The following is an 11057-nucleotide window of genomic DNA, read 5'->3' as shown; positions in this document are numbered from 1 at the left end:
GGGACCAGACCCCGTGGTTGGCTGCATGGTGCTGGGAGATGACACTGTCTGGGGGTCCATGTCCAACCTGCCCTGTTCTCCTGCCCAGTGCAAAGAACCAGGTGGTCAAGGCTGATGTGTATTTTTGCTGCAGGAGCCATCCTGCTCTGAGCTGAGCTGGACAGTCCTCTGGGCTGTGAGTGGGAGCAGATCTACTCCTCCATGCAGGTGAGGTGTTGCTGTTGGGCTGGACAAGTGCTTTCCCATTCGGCTGCACTCCTGGTATCACTAGAGCTGATGACGGCAAAGCTTCCAGCACTTCTGAGACCAGCATCTGGAAACCAGTCCTGCCAGCTGCTGGGGATGGGAAGGGTTGTGGTGATGGTGCACGGAGTAAGAACATCAGCAGAGACTGATGTCCTGGTGCTGACACTGAGCCTGCACAGACCTGCCTGGTATGACGGGGACTGCTCCAGTCTCAACATCTGCCTTCTTGCTGGAGGAAGGCAGGGTGACAGCCACACTTACACCCTTGCTGGCTCCTGTTGATGCCATGGAGGAATGTCTCTGTTGGAGCAGATCCCTAGGGGAGCTTGGCACCCTCTGTCCTCAGCATGTGGAGATATTCAGGCTGTCCAAGTCACTCTGCTGGGGCCTGCTCACCTGCAGACAGCCCAGTCCCTCTGGTCGTCCCTCCTGGGGATGTACCTGTTCCCAGGAGAGAGCAGGGCTGTGGAGGACTGCAGACTGTCCCAGGCTGAATGTCTCTGTCCCAGCCAGTAAAGGGTCCTGTCTGGAAGCAGAGAGCTGGCAGCAGATCAGGAGCTAGGTGATGTCATGCAAAGGAAAAACACTAAAGGGCGTCTGTCCGTGGAGGGAGGGTGAGTTGGAGAGAACAGATGACACCTGCATGGAGCAAAGACCCATCAAAACAGCCCGAGGGGCTCGCGAGTTCCCTGGCTGGGAAAGGACAGGGACCTCAGGAGCTCCAGCCCATATTCTCCTTGCCACTGACCTTCTGAGTGACCTTGGTTGAGTCTTTCCCTCCCAGGCAAAGTCTCTCCCTGTGAGCGGGGTTAGAAAGGACGGAGAGGAGCATCAGCCTCACCTGAAGGCCAGTGCCCTGCAGAGAGCTGGGGTCTGTCCAACCCCCCAGTCAGCTACTCCAGCCCTGCTCTCACTAGGGAACATCTCAGGACAAGGCTATGCTGGACCCTGAGAGGCTGGTGAGCCTGGAGACCCTGCAGTGTGATGGGCTGCTGCCCGGGAGAGTGGCTGAGCACTGGGTGGCAGTGGGTGAAATGGGTGAGGTAACTGCTGGCTGGGGCTCTGCCCTGATGCTGGGGTGGCACCAGTGACTAGGGAGGATGGCAGTGCTGGTGCTGGAGCAACGTTTGGTGGCAGCTTGGGGTCAATAATGTTGCTCACTGGGGCAACTACATGCTCCACACTCAGAGGAGGGACAGGCCAGTGTCCCCAGCAAGCAGCACACTGTCAGGGGTACACAGAGAGGACCTTGCTGCTTTGCTTCCTCCTTTCCAGCTGTTCTGGAAAAGTCATCAAATCTCTGTCCCCAGATCCTGGGTGGATGTGCTGGGAGCCTGGGACCACTCATTGCCTGGTGCTGGAGAGGCAACTACATGCTCCACACTCAGAGGAGGGACAGGCCAGTGTCCCCAGCAAGCAGCACACTGTCAGGGGTACACAGAGAGGACCTTGCTGCTTTGCTTCCTCCTTTCCAGCTGTTCTGGAAAAGTCATCAAATCTCTGTCCCCAGATCCTGGGTGGATGTGCTGGGAGCCTGGGACCACTCATTGCCTGGTGCTGGAGACCACCAGGTCTTTCTTGGGCTTCTGGTAGCCAAGGGAGATGTTTTCACCTCTGCAATGGTGCCATCCACCCTGGTCTGCAGACCAGCTTTGCTGGCAGCAGCGCGGGGGAGAGGCTGCAAGGTCAGACAGGGATGCAGAACAGGCTCCTCACCTCCAGCTCTGCGTGCAGCCCCGCCGTGGGGCACGCCGTGGGGCACGCCGTGGGGCTGGCCAGCCAGGTGGGATGAGCCACGTTCCTCCAAATCCAGCTGGAGCTGGGGAATGAGTCGGTCCAGCCAGGTTGTGACGAGCCTGGGAGATGTGACATGTCTCCTGCTGACTGAGACTGACACCTTCCCGGGAGGGAGCCGAGTTGAGCCTGAGCATCAGCTCTGCCGACATCCCCGGCGAGGGGGGAGTGGGAAGCGTGGAGGCCGTGATGGGCTCTTTGCCTTGCGAATGACAGATCCGTGGCGGTTTTTGAAAGGCCCCGGTGCTGTGCTTGGGCTGCAGCAGCCACCAGCACACGCACAAGGTCACAGGAAGGGACAATAGCGCTTTGGGCAGCTCCGTAGGGAAACTTCCCAGCTGTGCTGGCCGGGGCTCTGCTCCAGCCCGCGGCACTGCGCCCTGGGAGGGAGGAGAGGAGGACAGGAGGTCTTCCCCCTTTGTCACAAGGACTGGGAGAGGGGACAGGGATGCTACAGCTCGAGCAGACGTGCACAGACACCAACGCTGTGTTCCCTTTGTCCAGCAGCTTCTGTTTCTCACCTGAGCCAGGTGCTGCCCGGCTGGGGACAGCTCAGAAAATCCAGTCTCTCAGGAGAGCAGCTGCTGGCAGTGACCAGACCAGACCCTCCAGCTTTGGAAGGTGTTTCTGGCCTGAAGTGGGATTACGTTGCTTTTTCTATAATTACATCTGCTTCCTGGGGAAGCTCCACCACGTCAGGGGTGGGCATGGCTGTTGGGTGCACAGCACGGGAAGGGAGGGAGCGCACGTTTGACCTAGTAGGAATAATTTGTCCTGGATCTGTTGTGACAAATGATACCAGCTTGATCTGCCCAGGAATTGGCCCTCAGGTTATTTGGCCCATCTTCTTCTTATAAAACATGGACAGGACATGGGTTTACCTTTTGAGGACCACATGTACTCTGTGACAGCTCTCACAGCTGAGGATGCTGTGAACCCCAGAGTCCTCACACCCACGTCAGGTGGTTATCTGCTGGTTAAGGTGACACACGGCTGAAGGAGGTTTGTGTCTCTTCCCAAAGGCCTTTGGTTGGTGAAACAGGCACTGGCTGGAGGGTTGTGTCAGCCCTTGGATGGCCACGTTTCTGCAAACAAGGTTTGGGCAGAAGCATTTGTTCTGAGGAGCTGCACTGCGAGAACTCCAGCACTACCTGTCCTCCGGGGAAGGGCCCCGGCGTGGAGCTGGGGGTGGCTTTGCTGCACCCCCACTGTGCTCAGCTTGGAGGTGATACGTTCCCTCACCAGATCCAGCCCCCAGAGCCATCCAGGCCACGTTCCAGTTTCCAGTTCCCCTGATGTGCAGTGGGGACCCTGGACCTTTGCGCACTATTAATATCGCGCTGAGCTGATGCGCCAGCGTCTCTGACTCACGCCTGTAACATCCCCCAGGGCTTGAGCTGCAACAGAGACCTTCTGGGGGTCTGTCCCTGCTCTCCTCCCCATCTCAGCAGCATCACTCAAGCCTGTTAAGGCAAAACAGAGCATACTAATCCCTGCAGCCCAGATTTCCCAACTGTTGCACTAGCAAGAAAAATTCACCTTCCCTGAGCCTTGCGAAGCCCTTTCCAGAAATCTCTGTGGAGAAGAAACTCACCACTGGCATCTCTACCACACAGAATTACTCTGGTAACTCAGGGTTCCCAAAAGCTGCCCAGAAGGTAGCAGTGCAGAGCCTCCACTGCTTTCCTGGGGTCATTTAGTGACAGGAGGCTTTTCTGGTAAGGAAATTTGCACCTAGGATCCAACTTTGATTTCTGAGACTTGGAAAATGAAGTTGGCAAATCCAGATAGGTGAAAGTTTTTGCTCTCTGTTGAATTTTACCTCCTATGAATCCCCTTTGGACATCTTGGTGGCTCATCATCCAGCAGGACTGACTCCTTTCTCCCCCTGGGGGCATGACGGTCCAGGGGACAGGCAAAGGGCTGGCACAGGGATACTGTGAGGACTGAATCCATCCTTATAGGATGGTGGAAGCCAACTTTGTGTGCCCAGCCTACGCAAAAACATGAGAAAGGGTCACCCAGCTGCCCCTTCCTGGAGCTGCCTCCCTCCGTTGTCTGTCTGAGATGTGCCTTGTGGCTGATGGGTACGTTGGTGTGGTCACACTGGGGGGGCTGTGTTGAAAGTCATTGCTGCCAACTTCAGTTGCGCCCCGAAGCTGGTTATGTTGTCTTTCTGCCTGACCCACTCCATCTGCAGTCTCTAGATCTAAATGACCTCCAGACCTAGAGTCATTGTGCTGTGGAGCCTGGAGAAGTCTCAGGAAGGATCTTATCAATGGATATAAATACATGAAGGGAGGGTATAAAGGAGGCAGAGCCAGGCTCTTTGCACTGGTGCCCAGTGACAGGGCCAGAGGCGATGGGCACAAAGGGAAACACAGGAGGTTCTGCTTGAACATCAGGAAACACTTTTTTGCTGTGAGGGTGACTGAGCACTGGAAAGGCTGCTGAGAGAGGTGGTGGTCTCCCTCCTTGGTGATATTTAAATGCCATCAGAACATGGTCCTGGGCAACTGGCTCTGGGTGGCCCTGCTTGAGCAGGGGGGTTGGACCAGGTGACCTCCAGAGGTCCCTTCCAACCTCAACCATTCTGTGATTCTATGACTTTATGGAAGCTACAGGGCAGAAACAGGGACTTCACTTCTGAGTCTGGACTCTGAAATCACTGAGCTTTGGAAACAGTCCCCGGCACATGGGAAGGGAGCTGCAAAAGGAGTGTCAGCCCTTCCTGCTGCCCCCAAGGTGCTGATCAGCCCAGTGATGCCCAAAGGAAGCCAGGAGAGCTGGAGGAGATCCCACTGCAATGTGCAGAGTCAGCCTGCGCTGAGGAACGGGACAAGGTAGGGAAGAGGTGACTGTGTCCCTTCCCTCAGCGTCTTGCAGGCAGAGAACAAGAGCTGTGAAGAAAACAGACTGTGTAGCAGGAAAAACCTCTTGTGAAGCACGAGGAGAGTGTCGTGTCCATGGTACTGCCGTGCTGGTCGTGCTGCACGTGTGTGTGTGTGAGACCCGACGTGAAAACCACCTCACGTGTGGAGAGAGGTCACCACTCCCTCCCTAGGAACAGGGCTGTCCTTGATGTGTCTGACTGGGGAGTTTTGCTTCTCTCAGCCCCAGAGATGGTGCTGGTAGGGATGCTCTGTGTGAAGAGGCTTTAGATAGTCCTGTGGGTTGTGACACAGTGATGCAGGGTTGATACCTACCAGCTCCTGCTGAGGCACTCAACTTCTTGATCATTTCAAGGAGTCTAGATTTCTGGAGGTGGACCCAGCCCTTAGGCTGCTTCTACACTGAAAGAAGCAAAAGGGAGTAAACTAAGGAGGGACCCATGGCACTGGGACATGGGTGACACTTGTCTTTGCCACCTCAGCAAAGGTGCGTGGCTGTGATGATGAAATGAATGAGAGGCCACTCGTTCATGACTAAGAGCTCCCTTGTGGGGAGTCCTGCCTCACACACCCTCTGCTCCCTCGATTTCCCCTGGCCAAATGAGGGGGGAAAAAAGTCTCTAATTACAAACCAAGCAGCAAGAGGAGGTATGAGGTCCCTTTGAGCTGCCATCAGAGCTGGCCTGGATGCATCTCCTTTCTGCTGCTGCCCCAGTCTGGTCCCTTGTACTGGGGCCTTTGCAGAATGCAGGTGGAGAGCAGGACTGGATGGGCTGGATGGGCTTCCAGTCCACGCAGCCTTTTCCACCCACCACGCGCCATGACAGCAGGTTGCACACCAGCCCTACATGTCTTGATCTGCCAGGAGCTGGTGCCTCTGGTGCAGGTGGCCTCCATTAAGTTGCTGCTGAGATTAGGGCTGTTTTCAGTAGGTTCCTTTGAGTGGAGGTTTGTTTGTGTAAATATTTGGACGTTTCTCAGGCGTGATTATTGAGCAACCTGCACCTCATGCATATTCAGAGGCCTCCAGCGACTGTCTCCTCTCCTGCATGTGGGAGCAGGGCTGGGTCCATGGTTGTGGGAGGGATGTGAGGGTAGGTGATGCTGGTGGCACTGGGCAATCTGGGGTGAGCCCATGCAACTGTGCCCTGGCCTTGAGCTGGGAGCACTGGAGATGGATCCGTGCTGCTGTGCCAGGGCTGTTGTGGTCTGACACGTGCCACCTTAGCGGTGTTGGCAGGCATGGGGGACTGCTGAGAGCCCCTCACCATGGCTACCTGGCCATTCCCGGGCTCCCTGGCAGAGTGACAGCTCCTGCCCAAGCAGTGCCTGCCTCTAAGTCAGGTGGTGGGAAGAGGGAGGTGACTCAGCGTGGAGCTTGGGTAGCCCCATGGCTCCTGGGTGCCCTCAGGGAAAGTTGAGAGCCATGTAAAGCAGATGCAGAGGCTCCAGAGCAGCTTGCTCCCAGTTTTGCCTCACGTCCTGCATCCCTTGTCACCTGGGATCCTCCTGTCCCACCAGCTCAGCTCACCTGTCGCAGCTGGTCCCATTCAGCCCCCACAGACCTGCCTTATTTTCCCTCCTCTCCAGCTCCCTCGCTCCATCTCTGTCATTTCCCTGCTTTCCCCAAGTTACCAGGGTCTCTCAAGCAGTTCAGCATCATCATCTCAAGCTTGGTCTCTACCTTCTCATTGCACAAATGAACCCAGGCACGGTTCCAGTGTGAGGTATGGGGCCAATCTCACCAGAACCCCTGAGGGAGACGTGAGTCTTTGAAGGCTCCAGAGTCCCTGCGGTCCCTCTAAGGAGACCTGATCTGGTTGAAGATGGCCCTGCTCACTTCCAGGATGACCTTTAAAGGTCCTTTCCAACCCAAACCCTTCCATGGTTCTATGATTCCAAACCACCTCAGTCAGGCAGTAAGAGAACCTGAGAGGGTTTTAGAGCTTGCATGACTTCTCCAGGAGTGATTTGCTGCAGGGTCTCTGCCATCTGCTGTCTGAGGATGAATTCAAGGCACGCTTTCAAGTCCCTCCTCCATGGCTGTGAACATGCTCTGCTCTAATATGTGAAAGATACGACTCTCATTTTGCTCTGAGAGATGGGACGTGAAGCAAACCAGCTCAGACAGCTGGAGAAGTGCCGTGAAGCTGCCAGTGCTGGCAGGACGGCGTAGCAGAGGACTCGTCTAACTCCTACGAGGCACCACGTCACGGTCACACTTGCAGGGCTACGCAGCTGCACTCTCCCTGTGTGTGCTCAGAGGAGCAGAGTGTCACTGACCTCAGCCTGCGAACATGAACGCAGGAGTGTCCCTTACATCTCCAGGGGGTGACCGCTCCAACCTCCTGCTGTCCTTAACATTATCTTCTGTTCTACAGAGGATGAACTTACAGAGCCTGTGTCAGGGACGTGACACGAGCTCCAGACATGGGTTCAGGTTTCTGTCCTTTTCTGCCTCGCTCTCTGCCAATTCCTCCACTGACACAAAAAAACCCAAGACTTCTGCTCCTAGGGATGTTGGTAGAACCTCAAAGCAATGGTGTTAAACCAGCCCCCTGGCCACAAAAGCAGGCACTGCATGGAACATGTACTCTGCTCTTCTCCACTGATGCTTTTCCCTGTTTCTCTTCCCTACAACAGGCATCATGTCCATTATGTTATTCCATATGATGGGGATCAATCAGTGGTGGACTCCTCGGAGAATTACTTTGTGACTGACAATGTAACCAAGCAAGAGATTGATCTGATGCTGGGACTTTTGCTGGGCTTTTGTATAAGCTGGTTTCTGGTGTGGATGGATGGTGTTCTCCATTATGCAGTGCGCGCCTGGAGAACTAGCCGACGGTATGGTAAGTGCAGCCTCATGGGCTCCCTTCTCTTCCCTCAATCCCTTGCCCTGTCCTTGGAGGGAGGAGGTCCACCACACCATGTTAGACATGGTTCTCTTTGTACAATCAGGAATGTTTAGGTGGGACTATCCAGCCCAGGATCCTCACCTCGAGGGCTCTGCTTTGGGAAATATAAAGCGTGTGTTGGTGCAAAGGGGTGTTTGAAGGGAAGGACCGTGTTTACCTGTGGGCAGGTGGGCAGCTGGAGGTTGTATGTCTGCACATGTGAGCAGAATATTTTCAGGCCAGACCAAACTTCCCTGAAATCTGGGTTTTTCTGTGCGTGTAACTTGCAGCCAGGCACGTGCTTCTGGAGTGGAGCCTCCTGTTGTTTGTGTGAACATGTCACAATGTGGTGACAATGACAGACATCTCTGTCTCGTGTCAGGGACACACCAGCTGAGGTTTCCCCGTCCTCATGGTTGTTCCAGATGTGTAAATATTTTTTGAGTAGAGACATCAGCCCCACAGGGAAGCCACACTAGTTAGTCTTTGGCCCAGTTAGCTCAGCAGCCCCAGCTAACATTTTCCCCTGCACTGGGCACTGGTGAGGCCACACTTTGAGTGCTGGGTTCAGTGTTGGGCCCCTCATGCCAAGAAGGACATGGAGGTGCTGGAACGTGTCCAGAGAAGGGCAACAGAGCTGAGGAAGGGTCTGGAGCACAAGTGTGCTGAGTTCCTGGCTGAGGGAACTGGGGGTGTTGAGCCTGGAGAAAAGGAGGCTGAGGGGAGACCTTCTGGCTCTGTCCAACTCCCTGAAAGGGGGGTGGAGAAAGGTGGGTCTTGGTCTCTTCTCCCTAGTAACAGGACAAGAGAAACAGCCTCAAGTTGTGCCAGGGGAGGTTTAGATTGGATATGAGGAAAGGTGTCTTCACTGAAAGGATTGTCAGCATTGGAACAGGCTGCCCAGGGCAGTGGTGGAGTCCCCATCCCTGGAGGGATTTAAAAGCCGTGTAGATGTGGTGCTCAGGGACATGGTTTAGAGGTGGACTTGGCAGTGTGAGGTTTATGGTTGGATTTGATGATCTTAAAGGTCTTTTCCAACCAAAACAATTCTGTGATTCTATGAACATCCTGAGAATGACCTAGAGATGCTCCTTCAGAGCCCCTCTCTGCCCCTCTTTGCTCTCTCAGCATGGACATCCCATGGACTTTAATTGTTGGAGTGGAAAAAAGACAGAAAAAACTATTATAATAGTGAATGACTTGAAATTCCATGGCAGTGTCCCTACAAATCAGTCTCTCTCACTCTGACTGATGGTGTCTGTTAAATTGCAGCTCAGGAAAAAAGGAGAGTGAGCAAGAGGAAGATTTATCTGTAAACCTGGAAGAAATTCTAATTAGGGAAGTGGACTATCTCTTTCGAAAAACTCAGCTCAAAATGATATTAATTTCTCATTAATCTTCCCCCATCCCCAGCAGCCTGCTTGAGCAGTTTCTGAATCAGGACTCTCTCGAGGCTGTGTTGCTGCCATTTCCCAAGCAGAAGGCTCATTGTCAGAGTTTCCAGTGAGATCTGAGGTATGGAGCCAATCTTGAGGCCACGGACACCTGGTTTTGATCCGAGCACCTGTGGCTGTGATCTCACCAGTGCTCATGATGTCAGCGGGGTTGGCAAGAGCCAGGCTTGGTGAGATGCTGTAGTGAACACAGTGATATTGTTCTTCAGAGCTGCTGGCTTTTATTATGGAGCTGTGAGCTACAGATACAGTGTCACCATCTGCCCTACCTCCTTGTGAATGGATACTGCATAGGTTTTTATTTTTAGTGATCAAGGGTAGAGCTAGTAATTAATTTAGTATTTAAGCTGAACCATCTTTTTTCTTTCATTTTTTTCCTCCCTGTGTGTGCATATTCAAAGACTTTAAGAAGAGGTTAAGAAGTGAGACCTTCCAGTGGCCTTCCAGTACCTGAAGGGGCTCCAGGAAGGCTGGGGAGGGACTTTGGCCAAGGGCAGGGGGTGACAGAACAAGGGGTGATGGCTTGAAAGTGGAAGAGGGGAGATGGAGATGAGATGGGAGGAAGAAATTCTTTGGTGTGAGGGTGGTGAGACAGTGTCCCAGGTTGGCCAGAGAAGCTGTGGCTGCTCCTCCCTGGAAGTGTTCTCGGCCAGGCTGGATGAGGCTTTGAGCAACCTGGTCTAGTGGAAGGTGTCCCTGCTGCTGGCAGGGGGGTTGGAACTGGATGAGCTTTAAGGTCCCTTCCAACCCAAACCATTCTCTGATTCTATTATTTTATTGTTCTATCTCATCTTTCTTCTCCTTTCTGCCTTCCAGACAATTCTTGGTCTTGGATTCCAAAATTTTGTAACTTAAAGGAGTTCAGAAAACGTCATCACAGGCAGTACGAGGAGGCGACTGGGAACATGGTGCACATCAAACAGAAGCTGTACCATAACGGGCACCCGAGCCCACGGCACCTCTGAGGAACGCCCTCCCCTCCAGTGACTGCAGTGAGGTTTTAAAAAGGACTTTGCTCTTCTTCCCGGGGAACAGCTACTAGTTTGCTCCTCTACGGAAGCCAGCCGAGGACACGATTTTACTTATCCATCCTGTGTGTCCCTGTGGCACACCACGATGCACAACTAAGCCCGTCCTGGATGCTACGCAGCCCAGACATTGCACTGTGGTCCACATTTTATTGTCAGACTCGTGTATATATGTAAAAAGCAGACAAACAAACAAAAAACAAAGGAAAAAAAGAGAAAAGAGATTTGCATTATACTTTCAACCCCCTTTTCCTGGCGTTCACGGCTGACCTCCACATCCAGCTACCCCACGGGGAATGTTGGCCAAGGGTATGGAGGTGGGACAACACAAAGAAGATGCAGAGTTTCTCATCCAAGAGCTCCAGTTCCCCATTTCTTTGGTTCTTTGGCTTGTTTTCGCTCTGCTCCGTTCCTTCTGTTGCTCGAATGGCTTGGCTGGTCACCGGTTTGGATGGGGACTGCTGCCAGTGGGTTGTGAAGGCACAGTGTCCCTTTTGCTTTGGTTCATGGTTTTGGGAGTTGCTGTGGGGGGAAGGAAGTCCTGGGAATATATAACTGGTTTTTTCTTTGCATTGCTATACACTGAAACCTGCCTTAAGCAATCCGAGAAATCTCACTACCAGGGGAGCAGCACTGGAAGGTTTGAGTTGGTTTAACAGGGCTGGTGCCACCTGGTTTCCACCACTTTTATGTTGGAGGTACCTTGCTGATGTCAGTGCTGTTGTTCTTCACTGATGGTAGAGAGGA

At 53.6% G+C, this 11057-nt stretch overlaps 1 protein-coding gene across 1 annotated transcript in view; it reads left to right on the top strand.

Annotated features, from left to right (window-relative positions):
• Positions 1–10247, top strand: part of TMEM240 (transmembrane protein 240) — a 13677-nt gene extending 3430 nt beyond the window's left edge. The window contains exons 2-3 of the mRNA XM_010164891.1: positions 7575–7783; positions 10099–10247. Of these exons, the coding sequence (XP_010163193.1) occupies positions 7575–7783; positions 10099–10247 (358 nt within the window). The remainder of the gene's footprint in view (positions 1–7574; positions 7784–10098) is intronic.
• The last annotated feature ends 810 nt before the right edge of the window (positions 10248–11057 follow it).

Source organism: Antrostomus carolinensis, unplaced genomic scaffold, assembly GCF_000700745.2.
Source record: "Antrostomus carolinensis isolate BGI_N321 unplaced genomic scaffold, ASM70074v2 scaffold8583, whole genome shotgun sequence".
In the NCBI taxonomy this organism is placed as follows: domain Eukaryota; kingdom Metazoa; phylum Chordata; class Aves; order Caprimulgiformes; family Caprimulgidae; genus Antrostomus; species Antrostomus carolinensis.
Note: the sequence above shows the minus strand (reverse complement) of the source record. Positions and strands in the feature narration are given on the sequence as shown.